The sequence below is a fragment of the Cibotium barometz genome, chromosome 1 (assembly GCF_041138505.1).
Source record: "Cibotium barometz isolate CiBa-2024 chromosome 1, ASM4113850v1, whole genome shotgun sequence".
Taxonomy (NCBI): Eukaryota; Viridiplantae; Streptophyta; class Polypodiopsida; order Cyatheales; family Cibotiaceae; genus Cibotium; species Cibotium barometz.
In genome coordinates, this window is record NC_141046.1 from 13,674,763 (window position 1) to 13,701,446 (window position 26,684).

The 26,684-nt window shown below is 48.4% G+C and overlaps 1 protein-coding gene across 2 annotated transcripts in view; it reads right to left on the reverse strand.

Annotated features, from left to right (window-relative positions):
- Positions 1-3,057: 3,057 nt before the first annotated feature.
- Positions 3,058-26,684, reverse strand: part of LOC147641625 (presequence protease 1, chloroplastic/mitochondrial-like) — a 66,409-nt gene continuing 42,782 nt past the window's right edge. For both annotated transcript variants that reach the window (XM_086795068.1, XM_086795009.1), the window contains 2 exons: positions 3,639-3,710; positions 3,058-3,554 (listed from right to left, as the gene is read on the reverse strand). In XM_086795068.1, the coding sequence (XP_086651194.1) occupies positions 3,413-3,554; positions 3,639-3,710 (214 nt within the window). In that variant the 3' untranslated portion in view covers positions 3,058-3,412. The remainder of the gene's footprint in view (positions 3,555-3,638; positions 3,711-26,684) is intronic.

A 26,684-nucleotide genomic window follows, 5' to 3' on the forward strand; every position in this document is an offset into this window, starting at 1 on the left:
TCCTCGGGTTCGTTGCCTAGTGCTACCCTCTTGGGTCACAGCTCATGGTGCTGCCCTCTTTGAGATAAAGGTCTTTATGTCTGCAAATCTCCATCAAGTAGAGTTCCATGCATTGCTAATCTGGGAAGTTGATAAGCTTGGATAATGGGTGAATCCCTCCCTGACGAAGTAGTAGGCGGAATCTCCCCCCAATCTCATGATATAGTGGGCGACTACAAACGTAATGCTCCTCCATCTCGATCTCTAAAGAGCAGAGACTATAGATCTCTTGTCCTTCACGGCAATGTCATATGTCCTTGTCTCCATTACGCTGAGGAGGCACTGAGACGAGACTCAGATCCGCCCGAACATAATCCGCATGGCATATGCAGATATCTGGTCCACTAAATAAAACCATCCTTTGTGACCCACATAAACTGCTCTCTATAAAACTGCGCAAAACATGCAATGTGAGTATGTTAACAACCTCAATTGCCTCGTTTTGTCTTATTTGTCAGATGGTGCGCCATCTTTTTGTAATACATGCATATCTTTATATTTTGTAATATGGCACTAGAATATATAGTACTTCAAATATGGGGAAGTCCAAGACTTCATAGATGTACATTTTGAAATCAAGACTAGTGACCAAAGACTATTTTAATTCTGGGCCGAACAAGTGTAAATAGAAGCTTCCTGTAAATAACTCAAAATTGGCATCAAGCAATAAAACTAATCGTTCCCCGTTGTGAATCAAGGCTTTGAGCTCTCCTCTTTCCGTCTTGCTCTCTTGCTTCTCTTGATTTGCTTCAAGCCTTGTATTTTGCTTCAAACCTTGTGTTGATGGATGCATGCATGGTTGGGAGTGATTAGGGCTTTCCTTCTTCTTGAGGTTTCTTCTTTCTGCTACTTGAGAGATTGGAGTCAAGTGGAGATAACGTTTCCAAGGCAAGAGAAGATCCCTCTACCTACCCCATATTCAAGGAGCTCTTCCATGTAACGGAAGAGAGACGACACCGATCAGACCTAGCGTACCACCTCTCCGAGCAGTGTAAACCTGCCCTATAATTGATTCATATGGTGTTTTGATGCCCCGTATCTTCTCTGATGATATGCCTAGCTCTTGGGGGTGTCTGAGAACACATGCTTAAGGGAGAATTACAAAGCCTTTGCAAAAGTCCACAAAGCAATGGTAAGTGCGTCACTTTCTCAACCTGGCCTCCTTGATAATATGGCTCTCAAAGTGAAAGATATGGTCCATTGTGGAGTAGGTTCTGCAAAAGCCTAGCCGGTCTACCCTTTATTTGTGAACCCATGTCTTTCTATTAGAGAACTGTATCTCTGAGTCCAATATGGATCCGTAGATTTTGGCCAATATATAACCAATCAAAATAGTCTTGTGATTATTGGGTTTTAATGGAGCACCATCTGTATGGATAGGGGTGATGCTGTTGCTAGACCAAGAGGGTGGAAAACTTCTATGCCAAGTTGACCCCGGCTCTGAAAACAAAACAAAAACTTCGGTTAAACAAGCTCTGGCTAGACTGTCAGGTGCATTCAGAGTGCATGGAATTTTTCCTTCAGTAGCATAACAAGGCTGGAAAAAAGCAAGCACATAGGATGAGCCATCTGACACGAGAGAGAAGAAAAAAATCTTGTTATATATGTATATATATATAGATATATATATATATATAGAGAGAGAGAGAGAGAGAGAGAGAGAATGCCGCCTGCAGTGAAAGAAAACGTGGACGTCAATTGTGAGCTCCGCACTATACACCCCACTCCCAACAAGCATTACTCCATGCCATTCTGCAGCAGTGCCCCGTCACTACCTCACACAACTTTGGCCAGTCCTCACATAAACACACGCCAAGATCCTTGCTTTTCACGGAACTATCCGACGCTGTTCAATTGGCTCCCACGCTGTTCTAGGCGCTCAGGGAGGCCTCCATCTCTTGCTAAAATGGACGGCACCAAGAGCAATGCAAATGGCCTTGCAACCTGCGCACACGTGTAAGTAACACTACTCCCCAACTTCTTGCCTCTACCAAAAATAGCTTTCGAGGGGATGCACATATAAATGATCTCAGTTCAACATCTAGTGCAAATTGAGGTGGTTAATAAAGCCATAGGTTGTGTTGCAGAAGAATATCTAGTACAAGCCCTTGGTTATTTGGGGGAATCCTTGGACCACTTCAGACGAGCTATGGAAAGAAGAGCTGTCCAGCTTGACTGGATAGAGAGGAAGAGGAGCCCTGACGTCCCAGCCAATCGCACGAGGGTATGAAAAAAGTATATCCTCCTTACCTCCCATGGGAAGCTATAGGATGTGTTGCAGAAGAATATCTAGTAGAAGCCCTTAGTGAGATGGGGGAATCTTTGAGAACCTAGTCCGTGAAACACCACTTCAGACGAGCTAGGGAAAGAAGAGCTGTCCAGCTTGACTGGATAGAGAGGAAGAGGAGCCCTTGAGTCCCAGCCAATCGCACAAGGGTATGAAAAGTATATATCCTCCTTACCTCCCATGGGTGTTCTTTGATGATTGACCACATTGATATGTCAACTCTTTTGCACAGGTTGATTATGATGTAATACTTGCACAGACAATTCTTCTCCTTTTCCTGGCAAAGATTCTTGTTTATAAGAGGTCCTAGAGGAGGAACTTACTAGTCCCAAGTTTTAGGGGCCCCTTTTCCATGAGGTCCATAATACAAAAGTTAGGGCTAGGGGAGCTTTGTCAGCTTAAGTAAATAGAGACCTTTCAAGCCCTGCCCAATGCATCCGGCTTCAGAGGCAGGTAAATCTACTTGGAATTTAAAAGAGGATGGTGTTGAAAGCCGATGGACATGACTGCCTCACAAGTGTTGGTGAAAGCAATGAGGTTCGAGTTGGTGTGAATAAAGATAAGGTGGTCTATGAAAACGACTGTGTCCCTTGATCACATTGTTATTGATACATTACATTACAATATTCAAAGGATGACCTGGTGCTATTCAGCGTCAGTTCTAAGGTTGTCGAATTTGAGTCGTATCTGCTCACACTGCTATCAGTAGTCCCTTGTCAAGTCTAAGGGATCATCAATGAAGCATGATTGAAATTAAAAATGAATGATGGGACAATTATAACATTTGATCCGAAGGTTCATTTTGTAATGAAACTGAAAATGGGCAACTAATGTAGCATTTCACCAACGGGTAGTTCTGTACCATAGTTTAAGGTCTGAAACAGAAGCATTGCAAGGACTATGCCAACATGATATCTACCAAAATACATCTGAAATTTATGTGCGCACATATCATGTCAAGCTCCAAGGCTTCTTTTCTTAGCTTTGCATTGTTAAAAAGAATTGATTACAAGCACCATGCCATGGGCTCAATCAAACTTCTATGGCAAGTTGCAACTAATCACTGAATATGAGTAGTTCAGGTCTTTACAAGGCCTTCCTAACATTAAGTAAGCCAGGTTTCGCTTTATTTGCAGCCGCAATGTCATCTTCAGATGCGACAACTACAATTACACTTCTTGCTTTTGCAGCCTCGAGAACATCAGCAAACTCTTTAAAGTCACTCAGCCTGCAGAGGCAAAACAAAAACTTCGTAATAAGCATGAAGTTAAAGTAAGAGAATCAGCATCTAAATGAGGAAGCGAACTGATACCGTGTGGACATGATTTCTTCTCTCCTCTGCTTCCGTTCTTCCTCTGTGATTCCAAGCATATAACGAACCATGCTGGAAAAAGCCAGCACACAATTTTATTTCACAAAAGATCTACTTCAGCACTTCACTTCATACTCTCAACGTCCCCATACAGATGGAAGAGAGAGGGAAGAAGAAGAAGAAGAGGAAGAAGACATCAAAAGGGTCTATGAGACAAGGGTTCATCAATATACATCTAATACAAGGGTGGCATATCAACTACATATGATAAAGAAGTTATAAAAGAATGCAAAACTCAGGGCGGGCCTCGCCCAAGATCCAAAACACCATGCAAAGATACCGGGCCCTGCCCGAGATCCAATGATCTCCACCGGACGCTATCAGAGATCCAAAACATCAAATGATCTCCACCGGGCCCAGCACGAGATCCAAAACATCCTGACATGCCCTTGGACTCCATATGATCGATACGCATGCCTAGAATTAACATGACCTGCATGTCCCAAGAAATTAGGGGTTTGTGACAGGTGGCTTTAATATCATTCTTGATGTCCTTCGTTGAACCTACACTCTTGATCTTCATGGCCATTTTAGCCCCTTGTAGGTCATCTTGGAGTTTTACATTGGTCCACTTTAGTTGCTCTAACTCCAATAAGAAAGCAGCTTGTGCAGACACTTTCCCGCTCTTCCTTTTCTCAAAGAGAGGCCTTCAGCTCTGCAATGTCTCTTTCATGTTGCTTTAATTCCTGCTAAAGCTTTCTCATTTACTTTATCTTGACATATCGAGATGCCTCGCTGGAGAGCAAACCAGTCGCAAGCCATAGCAGCCATACCTAAAGGCTTTCTTTGTTTCAATGAACATTGGCATTTTGTTTAATTGCTCCTTTAGTATCCCTTGTAGCCTATTTCATATGGAATTCAGTCATGGTGCTGGAGGGGCCAAATGGAATCCATAGACCCAGCACCGTCGTGTGGAAGAAATTCTGCATAAGCAGTTGAAGGAGTCACGGCTGTTACATGCAGAAGCTTGGAGAGGGAATCGTTTACTTGGCTAGAGCATATATTCAGCATTCCAAAATTCAGATGTGCACATATGAGAGAGTGAATGAGAGAGAGACACAGAGAGTACATTGGATTGGGTCCAAAATAACCCTCTGAAGGGCCCTGACCATGAAGGTGTATTGCTTTATTGCAGGATGTGTACGGACTGACCTGTGGGCTGCGAATCAGCCCCAAAGACTGACCAAACAACTCGTGCAAAGCCCCGGGCAGGTACCACAACTGCTCGCCTACAATCTGCAGGCTGCTGGACAGCACCCTGGGCACTTGTGTTGTCCTCTTGTTGACCTTCTACATGCTGCGTTTCTGCTATAGCAGGTCGCTTGGCTTCTGGACCTCCTCCTCACATTTTCTGGACTTTGGGAAAACCTGGGCATGCACATAAGAGATGGCTTCTTGCAGGGATGGGAGATCCCATGCCTGACTTTGGGATTACTATTATATAGGGGTGAAAGAGCCTTAGAAACAGGCTGACTGGCTGTAGGGCTGGTTGATTGGAAGCATAGTTGCCAGGTGTTTCATAAAACACGTTTCATAAACGTTTCTTTCAAATCCCAAAAGTTTCAAAAACGTTTCATACAAAACGCGGGGGGGGGGGGGGGGGGGGGGGGGGGGGGGGGCGGGGGGCGGTGTTACAGGCCCCAAAATTTATATATAAGTTTATAATATGTAAAAAATATGTTGCCTTCCCTCCAAAACAATATTAAACATGCATCATTTACACATTAAAACATGTTTTCAAGTAAAAACTAAAGAATCTGGGTAAAAAACGCTTAAATCGTACAGTTCCCAGGTGGACATGAATGAAACGCATTTCATTCGTATGAAACATTACGAAACGTTTCGTTTCATTAAATGAAACGTGTTTCATTGCAACTATGATTGGAAGAGGACAAGCAAGAATCTTGTTTATTGCCTACATTTCACACGCATGCCCCTATAGAGTTGAGCATCTATATCCGGGCGCCTCCCTTGTCCTTCTGCCCATCAAGTTGGCCGGACAATGGGATGAAAACAGTCCATGGCCCAGGCAGTCGAGCTTTCTCATCATCTACATGATCTGCACATCACCAACGTGCTTACCCATCTTTGGCCCTTGGCTCAGATGGAGTTGGGAGGCTCAGGAAACAGAGATCAGGACGGGGAGGTGGTGTCCTCCAGCTTGGAGGTGTTGCTCGTTGTGTTCCTTCATATCTCAGTAGCAGTACCCCTTCCCCCCTCCTACAGATACTTGCATTGTGACAGGTGAAGCCCAGCTTATGCTTATTCCCAAGCTCGGACAAAGTGGCCTCACATGGAGAACAAGATCTGTGCCCACCTGGCGCGTCTTCATCCTAGGATTGACTGTGATTACTCCCTGTCGAAATCCATGCCCAAGACTCTTCGAGCGGAGGGCAGTTCCGATAGTTCCGCTTCCCACAGAGATTGGATATGTGGATTGCCTCATGGAACATCTAGTGTTTGGGAGGTCCTCGGTGCTTTCAGAGGCATGGTGTCCTTAGAGGAGAGTGTCATAGAGCAATAGTTGGGGGACTCATAGATATTCTCTTCTTCCAGGCGCACTATCTTTCAGAGGGCCGTACCTGCCGCTGCGGGAAGATTCTACCACGTAGGGGTCACACTTTCCCTCTTTTGGCATTCCGAGACGCAGGGGGGAGTTTGTATTTTTGTCAATGAGGAGCTCTTGTCAGCAGTAGTTGGTTTAGGCATCATCGACACTCGTCGGGCTCAATAGGTGACCATCAAGATTGGCAAGGACTATGTGGGCGTTCTAAATGTATATGCTTTGAACGCCGCTGCAGGCAGAGCCACCTTCTAGAGTACAGTTCGCCAGTCCCTTCGATAGGCCGACTTTTGGTGTATGGGTGGGGACTTTAACATGATAGAGTCAGCAGAGGATAGACTCAGAGGAGGCGTGGCTACAGTTTCTGGCTCAGAGTACTCTGCTTCGTAGGAGCTGATCATACCTCATAGGGGACAAGGCCCTTGGCACTTACCAGAGTTTGGATGCAACCCTGGGAGTCTATACTTCTCGAGGTCTGACATGAGGAGCATTGGCCCCAGCCTTTCCAGACTTGATAGATTCTATGTGGATAAGTGGGCTTGCGGTCGTGGGGCATGATTGGTATTTTGGTAGGCACTACATGCAACAGGATAGAGCAGATATGGGAGGGGATGGATTTTCCCTTAGGATCCGCCGCAGGCACCTTGGATGTAGGCCTTGGTGAGATTAGCAGTTTATTGCAAGAGGCATGTCACGTAGCCTGTGAAGGCACGTGAGAGCTCGACCGGATGTGGAGCCCGAATGCTAGAGTGCAGACGGCATCTAGGATCTAGGGATGAGGATACCTCAGTCAGAGCGCTGGCTAGCCGTAGAGCTAGGCAGCGAGGTGATCGGATGGCCGGAGGGCCAAACTAATGTGGACAGGTTACGAATGCGACGGAAACTGCACTCTCCAAATCTCATGCCTGTAGTAGCGAAGGTGCTCCCCAACCAGTGTTAAGAGATGCACGGAACTAAGCAAGGAGACTAGTGTGACTAGTTCTCCCCACCTCCCACTCTCTTCTCTATACCAACACACAAACGACAGATAATTAGTCCTTCGCCCCAAGTGCGTAGAGATGGCAGCCGACCTCAAAGCAAACATTGCAGAGTTGAAGCTTCGCATAAGCCAGGTGAGGCAGGGGCGTGTGCGATCTTCTTGTCAGCGCAGATTAAGAGCATGGAGAAGCGTGTGGTGAAAGAAAAAGCACAAGCTTGTGTCTTTGGAAGGGGTCGGTCAAAGGTTCAGGAGTGGGATTTGCAAGTGAAGGGCCATGACACCTCAACAGTGCCAACCCTATCCCCATCTATAGGTCACTCGTGTTGGGTTTTATGCTGTGTATGCACCCAGAGGAGTGCTAGTGATCATCAGTAGATTACTAGGGCACTTTTTACTTCAGTTAGTGGAGGTTTTTTCCCCCAGTTTAGCTCAGTTTCACTTATATGCAGTTTATAAGTGTTTTGGTCCACCCGGCACATTTTATGGCCGGACATGTGAACACTTATCTTTAGGGTCACTATTATGTGGCTATTGTACTTCACTTTTTGGGTTAATCAAGCAATAGACTGAAGTCGTGTTCTCTCTCTCGGTTGGTTTCCACGCCTGCTTGAAGCTTCTGTAAACCCTAACCCTAACACTTTGCTGCCTTCACTTGGTATCAGAGCCTTGAAGGCTTGACTGTCCCTGCTCGTACACTGCCAGGCTTCTATTGCTGCTGACCGTACAACTCCGTACGTTTTTGTTGCAGCCCGTACACCTGTGCGCCGCCTGCAAATCGTCGCCTGCAGCCTGCCGTGACTGTTCGCAGCTGTAAGCATTTGTACGTGGTCGCCTCAACGCTGGTCGTGTCTGTGGTGTACTCAGTCGTGTGCTGCAACAACAGGCGTCGCCTTGCTCTACACTGTGCAACAGGCGTGGCCTTGCTTCCGTACAGTAAGCGCCGCCCTCAGTTCTGTACTGCATCTGTCATCGCTACCCTGTCATCGCCGCCTTCTGCATCTGGTCGTCTTGCTAGTCCTCCGTACAAACCTGCGCAGAGAGCCGTGCAGCATTCAATGCTGCGTACCTGCTTCTGTACTTTCGATTGTACCTGCTGTGATACAACTGCAACTTCCATACCAGCTTCCGTATAGAACCAGTAGACTGTACATGCATAGTACAGTCAACTGTACTTGCTCTTTGGTGGACTGTACCTGCTAACATCACACTGTGGTAAGCATTGCAAGTTTTGAATATTGGGCATTTTTATTTTCTCTGTGAAAATATACAGGCACAACAGGCAGATTTTCTAGCAAAGAACTATACAGGTTTTTTGCACAGTTTGGGTGCAGCAAATTTGGGCATTTTTGGGGCATTTTGGCATTGTGTACGCCATTTGCTGCTCTAGTCAGTCATTGGTGCTTTGAACTGCACATTCAGAGGATTGAGAGTGCAGGCATATTTGGGTGAACTGTATTCAGTGGAGTACAGTTATTTTCAGGGTTTCTGCTATTGGGTTTTTTGATAAACAGGTACAACATTGTGCGTAAGCATAATGGCAAATCAACAGCAAAGTGATGTATTCACATATTTGTCTAAGGAAGACAAATTGGATGGCACGAACTACTCCTTGTGGAGTTTTATGCTGAAAAATGTGCTTGTGGCAAAAGGTCTTTGGGATTTTGTTAGTGGTGATGAACCACGTCCAGGTCCATTGGCTCCAGAGACTCCTCCCCAAGGGGGTGCTCGTGGACGAGGACAACAGGTACAGGCTCCAGGACAGCCATTGCCTGTTCAAAGAACAAATGCTCAAAAGACATGGGATGCCAGGGATGCACAAGCTTTGTCACTCATTGCATTGTCAGTACAGAGGTCCATTATACCTCATATTCGTTCAGCTGGCTCTTCACAGAATGCATGGGTGACTTTGGAGCAGATGTATGCTGCTCGTAATGAGGCTAGGATCACATTTTTGAAAAGAGAGCTGGAAAATCAGAAAATGAATGAAGGAGATGATACGTCTAACCACTTAAACAAGCTGCAGGATTTGAGAGAGCAACTCATCAATGTGGATGAGATTATTCCTGAGACACAGCTTGTGTCCACCATCTTGCACTCTTTGCCAAGATCTTACTTGGCTTTTCATACCTCTTTGAACCTCAGCATGAGGAATGCTGTTGAACCCCTCAAGTATCAGGAACTTGTTGCTCTCTTACTACAAGAGGAGCAAATGAGGAAGAATATGAATATGAACACAAATGCTGAACAAGCATTTACTACAGGTCAAAAGGGGAAAGGAAAAACTCAGCCAAAGAGTTCAAATCAAAATTCAGGTGATGGTGGTTCTTCACAGGATACCAAGAAAAGTGATGGACAGCCCAAGAAGAAGGGCAAATGTCATTACTGTAAGAAGCCAGGTCACTACATCACGGAATGTAGGAAGAGGATTGCCAAAGAGAAGGCAAAGGAAGCTGGGATGTCTGTTAATGATGCTTCTAAAGCTCCTCCAGAGACTGCTTCTTTTGTTGAGGACAGGGATTACTGTTTTTATACATGCAGCTATGATGCCTCTTGGTCTTCGCAGGCACTCAGTTTGACAGAGCATGCATGTACTTGGTATTTTGATAGTGGTGCCTCAAAGCATATCACATCTCGCAGGGATTTGTTTAGTCATGTTGGCCCTGCCCCTGTTGGCAAAACTGTTCAGTGTGCCAACAATGCTTCATATCCAGTTCGTGGCATTGGGGAGATTCAGCTCACAGCCATTGATGGCTCCATTCTCCGCCTCACAGATGCCTTATATGTACCAGGGATAAAGAAGAATTTGTTGTCCATTTCTTCTTTAGCACATTGTGGTATGCAAGTCCACTTTGATGATGATAAATGCATGATCAGAGACAAAGCTAATGCCTTGACCTTGATGCTTACTGGTACATTATGTCATGGACTTTATCAGTTGGATGCATTTCAGCCAGTGGATCAGTCTGCTTATAATGCATTCACTCTTACTCCAGCTATGGTTGATGCGGAGTTATGGCATGCTCGCATGGGGCATGTAAATTTTGGTAGTCTTATGCTTATGCAGCGACATAACATGTTTACAAATCTACCTCTCATGGAGAAGCCTCCAGATCACATTTGTGAAGGATGTATTTTGGGAAAAATGCACAGGTTTTCCTTCCCACGTGATCAGGCTCTAAGAGCAACTACAAAGTTGCAACTTATACACAGTGATCTTTGTGGTCCCATGCAGACGAAGTCATTAGGTGGTTGCTTCTATTTTGCAACATTTATTGATGACTTCTCTCGTATATGCTGGGTCTATCCTTTGACACAGAAATCACAGGTATATGATGCATTTTTGGCCTTTGTAGCACTTGCTGAGACAGAGTCACGATGCAAGGTCAAGACTCTCCGTTCTGACCGAGGGGGGGAATATATGTCACATATGTTGAATTCCTTTCTTGGGAGTAGAGGTATAAAACATCAGTATACTACTCCTTACACTCCACAGCAGAATGGGGTTGCAGAAAGGAATAATCGGTCACTCATGGAGATGGCCAGATGTATGCTAAAGGCAAAAAGGCTACCACATATCTTTTGGGTGGAAGCAGTAATGTGTGCTTGTCATATTTTGAATCGATGTCCCACAAAGGCATTGGTTTCTATTACTCCTTTTGAGGCTTGGCATGGCCGCAAGCCTTCTGTATCGCATTTTCGTATCTTTGAGTGTCTTGCATATGCACACATACCCAAAGAGTTGAGGAGGAAGCTGGATGATAAAGCCACAAAATGCATTTTTGTTGGGTATAGCCGTGAGAGCAAGGGCTACAGGTTATATGACCCACTATCCAGGAAGATATTCACTAGTCGGGATGTGATTTTTGATGAAAAATCAGAAATATCCATGGCTGGTTATGAGGCAAATCAGGCTGAAAATGATGTGTTTGAAGGTCTACTACCCATGGAGTTTCATTCCATGGTTGGTGATCCAACTCATGAGGGTACAGGACAGCCAGCAAATGATGTAGGTGGTGCAGAAATTCAGCAGCCAAATGAGCCAGAAGCTGAACCAAATATGGGGCAGCAGGCACCACAGGTCAGACATATACCTAGATGGTATTTGAGGACATTACAGGACAGCCATTTAGAGGGTCCTCTTGCTGGTCGTACTCGTAGGGAAACAAGGACCAATGAGCATGCACACATCATGGATTTGAATCTGGTTATGGCAGCCAGTTTACAGGATGATGATGAGCCTGATTCATTTGTGGATGCACGAGATAATGTGCATTGGAACAAAGCCATGCAGGATGAGCTTGATTCTATTAAAAGGAATCAAACATGGGATTTGGTTGATCTGCCCAAAGGCAAGAAAGCAATTGGTACTAAATGGGTCTATAAGTTGAAAAGACATGCAGATGGATCCATTGACAGGTACAAAGCCCGTCTAGTTGCAAAGGGCTATGCACAGAAGAAGGGCATTGATTATGAGGAGACATTTGCTCCTACATCCCGTATGTCGACACTTAGGTGTGTCATTGCTGCACATCGTGGTTGGGTTGTTCATCAGTTGGACATAAAGACTGCATTCCTACATGGGGACCTCGAGGAGGAAGTTTATGTATTTCAGCCCATGGGATTTGCAGAACATGGTCATGAGGGGAAAGTTTGCAGGCTGAAAAAGGCCTTGTATGGTTTGAAACAAGCTCCACGAGCTTGGTATGCAAAAATAGATGCTTTTCTACTCACTCAGGGATTTGTGAACAGTCCATCAGAAGCCACTCTGTATGTAAAGAAAGAAGAAGCAGATCTGCTGGTCATCAGTCTTTATGTGGATGATCTCTTGCTCATGGGATCAAATGATGACAAAATTGCAGCTTTTCAGGAGATACTGCAACAGACATTTGACATGTCTGACTTGGGGCTTGTACATTACTATTTGGGCATACAGTTTGTGCAGGATAACAGAGGCATTGGGTTGTTGCAATCACGTTATGTTGCTAAACTTCTGGAGAAGTTTAAATTTCAGGATTGCAAGCCTATTAGTACTCCTATGGAGCCTGGGATGAAACTGTCTCTACAAGATGACAGTGTTTCCTTTGATGCCACTACATATGCTCGGGCTGTTGGGTGCCTCATTTACTTGTGTAATACAAGGCCAGATATTCAGTATGCAGTCTCTCAGTTGAGCAGATTTATGCACAGCCCGCGGTTGTCACATTGGCAAGCTGTGAAGCGTGTATTCCGTTATTTGCAGGGTACCTTGTCTCTTGGATTGCTTTATCCTGAGGGGGGTGACATGCAGTTATACGCTTACAGTGATTCAGATTGGGCTGGTGATTTTGATACCAGACATTCCACTAGTGGAAATTGTTTCTTTCTTGGCTCTTCATGCATTTCTTGGCTAAGCAAGAAACAGACCACAGTGGCCACTTCGTCTTGTGAGGCAGAGTACAGAGCAGCCTACACTACTACTGTTGAGTGTGTTTGGCTGCGTCGTCTCATGACTGATATGGATATTTCAGTGGAGGAGCCTACACCTATCTATACTGATAGTCAGAGTGCCATTGCTCTGGCCAGGAATCCTGTGTTTCATGCTCGCACGAAACACATTGAGATTCACTATCATTTTGTTCGGGAGAGACTCCAGGCAGGAGATATCAGTCTGATCTACTGTCCTACAGATCAGAATGTGGCAGACATCTTCACCAAGGCATTACCACGTCCGAAATTTGAAGCATTCCGCAATGCTTTGAATTTGTTTCCTTTTGGTGGATGATGTACAGTGATCACATATCACTCCAGGGGGGTTTGTTGGGTTTTATGCTGTGTATGCACCCAGAGGAGTGCTAGTGATCATCAGTAGATTACTGGGGCACTTTTTACTTCAGTTAGTGGAGGTTTTTTCCCCCAGTTTAGCTCAGTTTCACTTATATGCAGTTTATAAGTGTTTTGGTCCACCCGGCACATTTTATGGCCGGACATGTGAACACTTATCTTTAGGGTCACTATTATGTGGCTATTGTACTTCACTTTTTGGGTTAATCAAGCAATAGACTGAAGTCGTGTTCTCTCTCTCTGTTGGTTTCCACGCCTGCTTGAAGCTTCTGTAAACCCTAACCCTAACACTTTGCTGCCTTCAACTCGACTCCTTGGTTCAAGCCAAAGATGGGAGATTTGTGGCAGCATTGCCGCATGGCACATTTAGAGAGCTCAATGCAGCGAAACCATTAAAGGCATCCACACTCCGCCTATCGAGTCCATCAGGACCATCTCGCTCGACATCATTCATACCCTCCGCGGATAGTGGGGAAAATTTAAAGGTGGTTTTGACCATATGCAGAGGGTAACCTGGTCCTTTTCTCACAGATAGTGGTGGTGAGCTCACTTGGCACTATGTTTCCCAAAAGGAATCACCTTTCAACAACTGGACCCACTCAAATATCCACAACAATAATCTGTTAGATATCGCGTACCAGATGGGACACATGTATATGTCTCCAAGGTGTGTATCTCCATCAGAATCTCCCACGAGATCTACTCTTGGGTTCCTCCCAAAACACTCCTACCTGGTTCGGATCAAGTCCTCCAAATCAATCTACCAGATCTAGTTCTTCAAATCGATCTACCAGGAATTCGAGTAATCAAGGAGAATCCTAGTCCATGTTGTTCAGCTAAGTACAACTCAATAAGCTATGAAAAATCTGCTTCTCGGTAAATGAGCGAACTAACCTATCTCCACCGATAGAACCTTCTTACAGAGGAGAAAGAGCCATCAAGTCTCTGGAAGGAACCATCAAAAGCAAATAGGAAAAGCTTACTAAGACCTTCACCCAAGCATCATGCGATCTTCTGCGTATAGGTTGCTCTGATACCAAGTGTTACAACCTCATGGATCTCCTAAACGCAAAACACAAGTGATTACTACAAGTACAACCCCCTAAGAGGGGTGCAAGCTAGCACTGGTATACCACCAATGCTTGCCGGTGAGGCCTTCAGCATGACCATCTGTTGTCCTTCGAACCCAATCATATTCCCGACAATAATACTGGTCCATCCTAGACCACAAAGTGAATAACTCTCTACAAATAATAAATAATAACACAAGTCCAGCGCCACCATGAGGTGCGAAACATTTCACCCGAAAACGTGGAGTTTCAACCCAAAACGTTTCACCTTGTGACAAGCACATACTGAAACGTCGGACCGAAACGCCTATATATGGGTGGAAGCATGTTAACGTGCTACGCTATTTGCAGTTGTTAGCAGTAGTAGTTTTAAAAAATGGGCATGTAGTCAAAATTTTGCAAATCAAATCATGATTTGTCGGAGATTATACATCAAGATCCTTTGTTTTAATAGCTTTCCAATGATATATAGCATGATAGGAAATTTTGCATTGTGGGTCATCTTTGGATCTAGTTAGCACATCCAAAAATTGTGCTAATTAGCACTGTCCCGAGACATGCTTTTTTGAGCAAGTTAACATGCTTTGACCCATATATAAAATCAAGAGAAATAGATACTAGGTATCCTATTTATTAGCATAAAAATTTCAAAATTACTCACTCAATACATTACAATGAGTTAAAACACAAGTATAAAAGACATCTTTACTACTAAGGTTTAAACTTCAAATCTAAAATTTACAGAGGTTTCACTTTAAAGGTTTCAATGCAGGTTTCATGAAACCTTGAAACGTTTCGGGCGCTTCAGAGGTTTCACGTTTCAGGCTACCTAAAATGCACTTCACGGTGACCATGCACAAGTCTCACTTAATAGTGGCTACTGCTACTATAAATAATTGTTCGGTCATAAATAGCTAGTATACTTGATATTATTAAGTATGAGCCTTAGCCACCTATAACAGCTTGCTTCTTCTAATCCCAGGGCTTCCCTAACCTTGTTGGATTAGAAGTACTAGGTACATAACACCACCCCTCTCCCCACAACTAAGCCCTACTAGCGCCCGCAACCCTTGTTTAAAGCCTCCAGGTCCCCACGCCCCTCCCCACACAACTAAGTCCTAACCCTACCGTGGGTAAAGTCTACGTTCCTAGCCCTAACCCTAGGCCTATCGAGTTGTAACATCCTCCATGTTCCCCCCTTGGTATTTCTAATTTCCACACCTCAGATAGGTTCACGCATACCAGGGCTCCCTAGGTCTATTGACACTGACAGGTATTCATTCAACCAACCAATGGGTCTAATAAGTGTGCTTGATACCATTGAACATCATACAAACGGTTTTTTTTTGCTCGCTGAAGCTCCCGCTGCTCGCCCATCGCCGCCTTCGCTTCTTGCTCCCCCCCTTCTGCTCGCCGTTGCGCCCCCCCCCCCCCCCCTTCGCGGTCCTGCCTGCTTGCGCTCCCCCTCCTCCCTGCTGCTGCGCCTCCCCCCTTTTCGCCATCTCATCCCCCCCCCTCCTAGCCTCTTCGCGCCGTTTCACCCCCCCCCTCCCTCTTCGCCCATTCGCCCTCCCTCCCCCTTTTTTTTTCGCCTGATTCGTCCCCCCCTCTCCACCTGCTTGCGCCCGCCTCCTCTCAGCACTGCCCCGCCCCCCCCCTTCTTGTTGCTGCCGCCCCCCCCCCAGGGCTTCTCCTTGGGGTTTGTTCGCCCCCTCCCTTCGCTTTCTTCACCCCCAGGGGGTTTTTTTTTCCTCTTCTTCCGGTCTTCCGCCTCCTCGTGTGCAGCCCATTTCTTGCAGGTTCCCCGTTTTCGCCTCGCCTTCGCCTTCGCCTGAGCTTCAGACTCTGATGGAGACTCCTCCCGCCTCGCCTCAGAGGGACTCATCCGCAGCCCCCTCGCCCGCCCCCGAGGACATCCCCATCAGGCTTTCTCTTTCGCCGGAAGAGGAAGCGAGCCTCACCGCAGAGGTGGAACGCCTCCAGGCTCATTCCACCATCTGCCGTATAGTCGGCACTCGCCCCAGCAGAGGGGAGATCAGGGATCTTCTTCAGGCCCGCCTTCTAGCAGATGTGGGCAAGATCCTGGATGTACAGCTCTTGGGCCGGGGACATTATCAGATCGAGTTTGAGGCCGCCCAGAGCGTGGCCAAGGTCCTTGCCATGAGTCCTCTGGACATCAGGGGTGCTCGGGCTTTCTTCAGGCCTTGGCAGCATGGATTTGACCCAGCTGCGGCGGAGCAGGGAGAGCGCCTCTTCCATATTACAGTTTGTTTCCCTGGTCTCCGCCGGGAGTATCTTCCGCTCCTCTCCAGGCTCAGAGCATTGGTGGGCTCGGTTCTTGAGACGGGCCCCTCAGCAGCTTCAGTGGTGGCCAGAGCAGCTGGGCTACCTTCGGTCAGAGTGTTGGTATCTGACATCTCCTCCCTTCCTAAGGTCATTCAGCTACCTAGGATAGGGGGGGGGTGGATAGATCAGAGAGTGGAGTTCTCGGGGCTCCCGAACCAGTGCTTCATTTGCAGGCAGGTTGGTCATCTGGCCAAGGCCTGCCCTCGCAGGAGACCCCGACCCTCACCACCACAGCAGCAGGCTACTGATGGCCCGCCCACAGATTCGGCTCGGCAGGCTGCCTCCGGGACACCTGCCCAGGCCACAGAGACCTCGGAGTGGCAGCCTGGACAGGGGCGCCGCCGAGGGAGACAGCCACAGCAGCACGCCCAGAGACCGCTGCAGCAGCAGCCACAGTCTCAGCCTCACTGGGTTCCCGTGAGGAACAGCTTTGCTCCCCTTCAGGAGGAGTCCCCTGCAGCGACTGAGGACCAGGAGATGCCAGCTCCCCCTTCTTCACCCCCCCCACCCCCGTCCCCTCCCACCGCCTCTTCTCCACCTTCGCCTCCTCCCGCCTCCGCTCCGGTTTCGGCAGCGGCCCCCTCTCCACCTCCCTCGCCTCCCCCTCCTCCCCCTCCGCCCGCCTCACCTTCCCGGGAGACCCTGGCAGTTCCCTGGCGCTCACCTGCAGTCCGGAGAGCGCTGAGCACTGACCTCGCTCGAGCATCACAGAGGAGACCTATGCCGATTAGGGCCTCACGGATTTCATCTATCCGCAGTCGGCTGAGTCGCCTTGGCATTAGACAGCGCTCGGAGGCCTTTGATTATACCTTTACACGGCTTTTTGGAGCAGAGGGTCCCCATGAGCCAGCACCCATTCGAGTACATGTAGTGATACCTCCGGCCCGCGGGGAGGAGGCACTAGATTCGGCGGTGGCCTTCTCGTTCCCTCTATGTGGACCTTGTGATCGGGAGTGGACTCTAGAGCTCGCTCTCAGCACTTTGAAGACTCAAGCAGTTGAGTTTTCTCACCACATGAGCGATCTGGAGGTGACTGATGTGATAGGCCGACTTTGGGAGTTGGCTCACTTTTTCTTGGATCCCGGGAGTGTGGATACCTCAGGGATTCGGCATTTGGTCGTGCGTATAGTGGCAGACTTGGCGCGCGACCCTGGCTATGTGAGTATACACGAGGTTTCTCTATCAGAGCAGGAGGCAGTAGCCATGGCGCCTGATCCGGGATTCTTGCAGTACACCGGGTGGGCAGATTCGCAGCCGTTCGGATGGGGACTACTCTCCATCCAAGCCGCTTGCGAAGGCCCGCCGTACGGCTGAGACAGCATCCACCTCAGCAGGGCATCCATGAGGATCATCTCATGGAATGTACAGGGCCTTGGCGGAGCACACTTTATACGCTATCGAGGTTGTTTGAGGCAGGAGCTTCAGAGATGCCTGGTTGGTGGCAGCATTGACATTCTGATGATGCAGGAGCACCATTTGGGTGAGAGCAGGATCCGGAGATATGGTTCGGTGATGCCTGGTAGATGGGACACTTTTTGGTCTGCAGGGTTTGGTCCTTTGGGTGGACAGGGAGGAGTATGCATGGTTATTGCAGATGTATGGCGGCAGGCCATTGTGGATCGAGGGATCATTGTGCCTGGTAGAGCACAGTATGTCATTCTGAGGATGCATGATGAGCTATTGGGTGTGCTCAACATCTATGCGCCCAATCATGCTAGTGCCAGAGCAGAGTTTTGGACTCAGGTTACAGATGCATTGCCAGAGGCCGCACATTGGTGTGTTGGGGGAGACTTCAACATGCTCGAGGACCCGGCAGATAGGGTGGGAGGCAGTCATGTTACAGTGCATGGCACGGAGCTTGCAGCTTGGGACCGGTTTTGCATGTCACTGAGGATCACAGATGCATGGCAGCATGGGGCTTTCTCCCGGTCTCAGGACAGTCTTAGTTTCTCTCGGTCGGATCGCCGGCAGGGAGGGACTAATCTATCTCGGATTGATCGCTTTTATGTGGGCGATTGGTTAGGGGAGCGAGGGGGCTCCGTCGGCATTCTTGCTGGCACCTCATTTTCAGATCATGCGCCAGTTATATTGACATTGGAGGAGGGGACACGGGAGCCCAGCTTGCAGTTGAGGATCCCAGAGAGGGTACTTGCAGATCCCAGTCTCGCTGAGGACATTGAGAGGATCTGGCATGATAGTCAGTGCTCTGACCAGGATGCAGCGGGCCAGTGTGCCCAGGGACTCATTGATCTTAGCTCTTTTCTACATGCTGCAGCTTTGACACGACTGGGAGAGATTCGCGAGCGGGAGCAACGGCTGAGACGCAGCCTTGCTTCGCTACAGCGCCTTCAGGAGCAGCAGCCTGCATGTGAGTGGGTGGCGTCCCAGCTGTGCCAGGCACGCCAGGAGGTTAGAGAGGTAGAGGAGCAGAGACATGAGTTTTACTATCGTCGTCAGGCCTCTCAGTGGACGCAGCTTGGTGATAGAGTGACTGGGGAGTTTTTTGAGATCACTGGACCCCGTCATGCGCGAGCAGGAGTTCGCCAGCTTGGTAGACCGGATGGATCGATAGCTACTGAGCTCGGGGAGATCAGAGCCATTGCCACTGCTTTTTACAGTGACCTGCTTTCAGCGGAGCCTGCCACTGAGGATCGAGATGTATGCAGACAGACTGTGTGGGCCCATGTGCAGAGGAGGGTCACAGACCATATGCGCACAGTTCTAGGTGCGCCTCTGTCAGAGATTGAGCTTGCCGAGGCCTTGAGGGTCCTGCCGCGACATAGTTGCCCAGGGGAGGACGGACTGACGCCGGCCTTTTTTATGCGCTATTGGGACCTTTTGGGGCCAGGCCTCCGCAGGGGCTTTCAGCATGTTTTGGACACTGGGGTGATGCCGCAGAGTTTTTCAGAGGGCTTGATCTATCTTATCCCCAAGGGGGAGGGAGTATCGGATGACATTCGGCACTGGAGGCCTATTACGATCCTCAATACTGTATACAAGGTCTTGGCAAAGGCCTTGAGTTTGAGGATCCAGCCCTTCCTGGGGGAGTTGATTCATGCTACTCAGACAGGATTTGTCAAGGAGCGCAGTATCCTTGACAACATCTTTACTTTCTGGGAGGCGACGGCCCGAGCCAGGTTTCTTGGCGAGGACTTGGTCGTGATGCTTCTCGATTTTGAGAAGGCATACGATAGAGTTGACTGGGGATTCTTAGAGGGCACTATGCTACGCCTGGGCTTTGAGCCAGGATGGATCAGAGGGGTGGCAGCTTTATATTCCACAGCTCGCAGCCAGGTGCTGATTGCAGGAGGTCGGGGGCCGAGTTTTGAGCTGACCAGATCAGTCCGTCAGGGGTGTCCTCTCGCCCCTTTCCTTTTTCTCTTCTTTGCGGAGGCTATGAGTATGTATTTGACGGCAGAGGAGGTTGGTTTGAGAGGACTCCAGCTCCCAGTCCGGGGGGAGGACTTGCTTGATGCTGAGTTTGCAGACGACACGGGCTTATTTTTGCATGGCCAAGAGGCCAATCTTATTCGGGCAGAGCAGTCGCTCCAGGTTTTTAGTGCAGCTTCGGGAGCATTGATCAATTGGCGCAAGACAGTGGCCTTTTGGATCAGTAGTGCTCCCACTCCGGCATGGAGCCCGGACCCCGGTTTTAGATGGATTCCTCCAGGCACAGCAGTGCGGTATTTGGGATGTCAGATTGGCCTCGATTTGTCACCTGAGCAGCAGATTGCCCCGCTTCTTCTGAGCATTCGGAAGAAGCTATTGTATTGGAGTACAGCTCGACTATCCTTGGCTGGGAGGGTGGTGGTGGCAAATCAGGTGCTGTTAGCGACTATGTGGTACATTACGTCTTGCTGGATTTTCTCGAGCTCTTGCATCAGTCAGGTACAGAGGCTGATCAGGAACTTTCTGTGGTCTGGGCGGGACGGTCAGCCAGCTCGGGCAAAGGTTGCATGGGCAGTCATTACACTTCCGCTGGCTCAGGGCGGTTTGGGCATTATAGATCCAGTCGATCAGAGTAGAGCCCTATTGGGGAAGCTTATTGTTCGGGGGTTGCTTCCAGGCGCTGAGCCTTGGAAAGAGCTCCTCTTGCAGCGACTGCAGGCCCGGGCGCCTCCTGCAGGGGGTACTTGGGCACCAGAGATTCGCTGGATCTTCATAGAGATGAGGAGGACAGGCCTCAGTAGAGGATGGGAGGACAGATTTGCTTTGAGTATCCTGAGAGCTTGGGAGCTGCTGAGACCGGGGCTCTCTCAGCGGCCTCCTTCTTGTGTTGAGGAGCGGGCCAGGCAGCCGCTCATCTGGAGCCCAGCGGTTCGTACAGAGCAGGGTCATATGCTGGGTTCTCGGCCTCGTCTAGCCTGGGGACCTTTAGCGGCAGGCCCAGCTCGTAGTTTTGGAGACTGGCAGGCTTTCTGCAGTCTACCAGAGGAGACCCAGGTGGAGAGGCTGAGTCACTTCAGAGGGGGGTTGATTATGAGGGATGATATTCAGGAGGCACTTACAGAGGAGTGGTTCACACCTCTCGAGCCAGTGGCCCCACGGTGGATGGGAGCCTTTACACAGTTGGAGATCCTGATTGCTGTCAGAGCTAGCACTGAGGATGGCAGATGCCTTTATTATGAGATTCAGGATGAGGGCAGACTCCAGAGAGTGGAGGTGGAGTCGCCTTTGGTTGCAGAGTGCACCTTTCAGAGGATTCGGGTAGTGGCTGCCGCTTCTCGGAAGTGGCATATTGACCCCGACCCTGCTGACGTGCTCCCGGATTGGCGCATATGGGCATATGCAGCGCGCCCCTTGGCCCGGCTACAGTGGGACCCCGGGGAGTACGAGTGGCATGATCCTTATGCATCCCTTGAGGCCACAGAGATCACCTTTTTCCAGTATACTGTTCGGCTGGGACGACATATTTTGACGGCGAGGAGGACGGTTTCTCCAGCGGCAGCGGGGCATTGGCGATTGCAGGGACTATCACAGGAGTTCCTGGAGGATTTTTGGGCTCGGCTCTGGGCTAGTCGACAGGCCCGCAGGATCTCGGCTTTTCAGTGGCTGGTCGCCCACAGGGGCTCAGCAGTTGGCACTTGGCTTGTTTACAGCGGTCTTCCGGCGGCCTGCGTCCGATGCGGCCACCCTATGGAGACACAGAGACATTGCCTTTGGGACTGCCCTCAGGCACAGCAGATTTGGCTGCGGATGCTGCGTATTCTGGCCCCCCTCTCTCCAGAGGGTATGTTTACGTGGGGTGCCGCTGCTTGGTCGACTTCGTCAGGGCCTGCTATGGGCTATGAGATGGAGCAGGGCAGTCAGGCCATCAGATTTATTAGGGGCCAGCCTCGCCTGGTTCCGGCGCCGGATTTCTCGTCCGCCAGCTGGACACAGGAGAGGGATTTACGATGGGAGCTCCTCAGCAGCCTCACCATCTGGTTCACCTGGAGGGCCCGGTGCTTTACGGCCTTTGAGGGGAGATTAGAGCCACCAGCAGAGACTGTTCGGGGGATTTGGCAGGAGTTGATCTACAACCTGCGAGGACAGTACGACCGCATCCGGGGAGACTCAGATGAGGCGATCTTACGGCGCCAGGCCTTTCACACCACTTGGCGCTGCGGCCCATTCTACACCCTACACACGGGATCCCCCCGTTGGCACTACAGGCCACCTGTTTGGCTCTTCCCCCCCCTATTGTATGATTTAGCCGCTCAGTTCTTTAGACTGATGCTTGTATTTTGCAGCACCTAGGGAGAGTCTCCCGGGCTGCCATGATGTATTCACTGCTCTTCTCTCTGTTAGGAGCAGGAGAGATCTCTTTTGTAGCCCTACGGGCGGTTTTTTTTTACATAACTAATGAAAGGATCTTTTCTCGGAAAAAAAAAAAAGTGTGCTTGATACCGTATTTGTCCACCCGACCAATGGGTCTAATAAGTGTGTGGGACACCAATACATCATTTAAGAGGGTTACATTGGTGCGTGGGACTAATACAGCTAACGAGTGCGAAACATGCACGATTGACCCTCGTTTTCAATGGCATACTAGCTCACGCATCCTTGGACAAGGACTCACAACGAGCTAGGTGTCTGACCACAGGGTCTTGCACTTATCGTGTGTACAATCATGTCCACAGCATCCAAGTGTGGGATGCACATGACACGTGCCTCTTGTGTCCAACTGGTACCTTTAAGGACACAACTGTCACCTTATAACCTCGTTAACTACCAACAAGCATTCACACTTATTATCCGAGTGGTGATGTGTCATGACATTACACAATGGGTCCCACCCTTTACCAACGTGTACTTGGTAGGGTCATGGACGACCAAAGGATCTATGCATCCAAGTGTGGGATGCACATGACACGTGCCTCCTGTGTCCAACTGATACCCCTAGGATACATATCTTTAAGGACACAACCGTCACCTTATAACCTCGTTAACTACCAACAAGCATTCACACTTATTATCTGAGTGGTGATGTGTCGTGACATTACACAATGGGTCCCACCCTTTACCGACGTGTACTTGGTAGGGTCATGGACGACCAAAGGATCTATGCATTTTGCATGCAATGATCCATCCACTTTGGCTCACTCAAATCAGCCAAGAGACTCTTCAACCATACTCCTTCACATGTAGCAATGGCTACACCCCTATATTCAGCCTCTGTACTAGATAAAGCAACAAAAGGTTGCTTTTTACTGCTCCAACTCACCACTGCACTTCCAAATGTAAAGGCATAACCAATAGTAGACCTCCTGTCATATGAGCTACCTACCCAATCTGCGTCTGTGTAGCCGTGTACATCTAAGCCTTTACCATGCTCATAAAGAAGACCATAATATGCAGTGGTCTTTACATAGCGCATAATGCATCTCACTGCATCCAAATGAGGTTTTTTGGGGCTCTGTATAAATTGGCTTACTAGCCCCACAGCATAACGAGCAGGAGGGTGAACCAATAGAAGTTCTGGCGAAAAAGCAAATGATGTGGGAAGGTAGCTTGTGTCGATCCATGAAGAATAGAAGTAAGTTGGAGGTAAGGGTGGGAAAAGGTGATCAAGATCGGCTTTTCAATGGTAGAAATGATCAACAGACACAGTAACCCCAAAGCCAGTTTGGACCCAAAGAGCGCTCTTATGGATTTTGCGAATAGTAAGTTTGCATTGAACTCAATTTCCAACTTAGTTTTATTATTTGTCGTGGTTTTTGCTTATGTCATGATTATGTGCTCTTAATCTTGTTTACGGTTGATAAAATTCCAAAACAAGAGCCTGCTAGATACATCCCAATGGATAAAAGTGGCAGAGAAACAATGATCTAGCCATTTGAATCAAATCGCTATCATGTCGGCTGCTTCGAAAGAGGACAAATGAGCGCAATCTAGCAATGACATCTCCAAAGGAGAGGTCATTAAAGAGGGCAAGCAATTGAGCATTACAAGCACACCATTTTTTGATTCATGGTGGGCCAAAAGGATCCAACAGAGGAGAGCCCTTACCTCTGAAATTCAGCAACATGGCTACATGTAAAACTTTTTTTGAAGAAAAAAGCAGCCCTTCGTTCCATCAATATCTATCTAGGAGAAGATTTTAAACCATTACAAGTGGAACGTGAAACAAAGGGACGGCTCAAATTATGGAGGCAAGGCAGGCAGGCAGGCAAATAGGCTGTGTATAGATATGGTTGTGTCATTATTACTGACCAACAACCCGCATAGCAATGCGGGTTCTATGGGACCACTGGCACATTACACAAGGCATTATGGAACTGCAATAGGACATTATGGTCAAACCCTCGAGAGTTTCACAAGCGGAATATAGTGTTCTGCACTAAGGCCCCCCCATCTGATTTGCAAAATTGTTGGTAGCCACCCTGCACGTGGCCAAAGACATTCACCATCTGGGGCATGGATACTACCAGGTGGAGTTCGACTCGTCAACGGCGTCAAACCGAGTCATGCAGCTGAGCCCCTTTGCATTGCATACAACGCAATGGCAGCACGGCTTTGATCTTGCATCTGACCCTTTGGCTAGCATATCGGGCTTCCTGTCACAAGATGGGGAACGCAAAACAATAATATAATAGAACAACATTTCAAATACCATACATAGCATGGAAACACGGCGGACAAACCATAAACAATACATTATCAATACACCGCACTGAGCCGGAACGACCGACCCCCATAGTAACTTCTTTATTGAGATAGAAGCTTCTACAAAACACCAAGGTGCGGGTGCATACAACACTGGATTTTCCACAAAGCATCACCACATCTCTTGCCCAAATCTCAGTCTAGAGCCAAGATACAAACATAGCTCCAGAAAGCCATCCAATAGATTGTCTCAAAACAGTCCCATAATCAGTCCATAAACTGTCCATAAAACTGGTCAAGACGGGTGAAGGGACCAAATGGTGACACTTCCCAGTGACAGTTTGCTTCACAAGCCTTAGGAAGGAATACCTTTCTCTTCTCCTAGTGATTGGTGGTGCCTCGGGAGATTGATGGAATCCCCCGCCACTGCTGCCTCGGCCCTCACACAGGCACCCGGATTCCATCCCTCTGCATCTACGTAGCCTCACCAACTTCAGTGCCTCATTGTATATCTATTGCTAGCCTATGGGGCGACCCCATCTAACAGCGCGTGGAGTATCCAGATTCCAGAGTATCCACGCCTTCCAAGTCAATGCTTCATTTGCAAACAGATGAGACATTTAGCCAGTGTCACCAATTTGGTCCCCTCACCAAGCTTGAACAGTGTTTCACACACTGTCTGGAACCAAGATGTGAACGGGGATTTTCCATAGAAGAAAGCTAGAGCATTTACTAGCAAAGTTTGGCCCGAAAGATGGCTTCTGAGCGGAAGTAGCATGGGATCTTTAGCATATAAAGAGACTTATAACATTTATAAGATGGTGTGTTCACATATCATTTAAGTGTGGCCGGGCTGCTTATTATTTTCCGCATGTAAATATGGACAAAAGGAGGCGCCTATAGCAAAAATTGGCTAAAAAGCTTAGGAAAAGCATACACTAATATTTTTGGCACTTCCGTTACTTTTGGCAATAAAAGGGGAAAAAGCATGTCAAAAATAGGGCAAGTCAACTTTATTAAAGCTTGGAAGCGCCTTCGTGGAGGAAGCATGCGCGTAAGGGCTTGGACTGGGAAGTAGCAGCACGTTTTTCTCTCCTTGGAATGCTGGCTGTGCAGTGGCAGCAGGCCGATCCACACCCTTAGCACATATCTATCATCACTTTGCATGAAACATAAAAGCTGGACAAATGATGAAAATGGAGCTTGCCCACGTGACACCGCATAGAGGCCGGAATGGGCCGACCCCCTTGTTGGGGTAAAGGCGTTATGCCCACCCTTATAGTGTGTACAAGCCCATAAGTTATAGTACATAGTACACTTAGTACTTTTAATGTACTAAGTGCACTATGTGTACTAGTGCAATATACATGTGTGAGGGGAGTCACACACTCATACTTGGTGAGTTGACTTATCCCCACAACTCTCTCTCTCTCTCTCTCTCCCTTGCTTCTCTGTGTATGTCTCCCATGAATGAACTCTAACCCTAATTCTGTTTTCTCCCCATCAACTGGTATCAGAGCTTTGGTCCCTCCCTCTTCTCCTTGATGGCTCCTGCTGATTTCTGTCCTTCTGTTCTGGTCTTATTCAGCCCTTGCATGCTGGTCGCCTGCTGAATTTTTTTTTCTGCCCAGCCATTGTGGGCTGCTCAGCTGCTGCCCAGCCAGCAGCGTGGACTGCCCCAGCAGCCCATCAGCCAAGCGAGGGCCCTCTAGTGTAGCGCTGGGCGTACATACGCTAGGCGAAAACCGCAGCTGGTGCGGTGAGCGTGGAGGCGAGCGAGTGGCGAAGGCAGCAGCGGCGTCCTCAACTGGCCACGTTATTAACCGTGCAAACGTGGCGCTGAGCGTTGGCGAACTGGCGCTAGGCGACGTAGCTCTACACGGTCGAGTGGATACACAGTCGACTACAAGGCGAGTGTCCATACCCAAGCGGACACGTAGGCAGGTGAGCGAAGGCCTAGCGCTGGGCGTCGGCTGGCAATAAGCGAAAACATCAGTAGCGTAAGGCGCTAAGCGAAGACATCAACTGGTCGTATATGCGCTGCTACTCGGTGAAGAGGCCAGAAGCGAACGCAAGACAGCGCTCAGCCACGTAAATAGGGTTTAGGGTGGTCGCCCTGC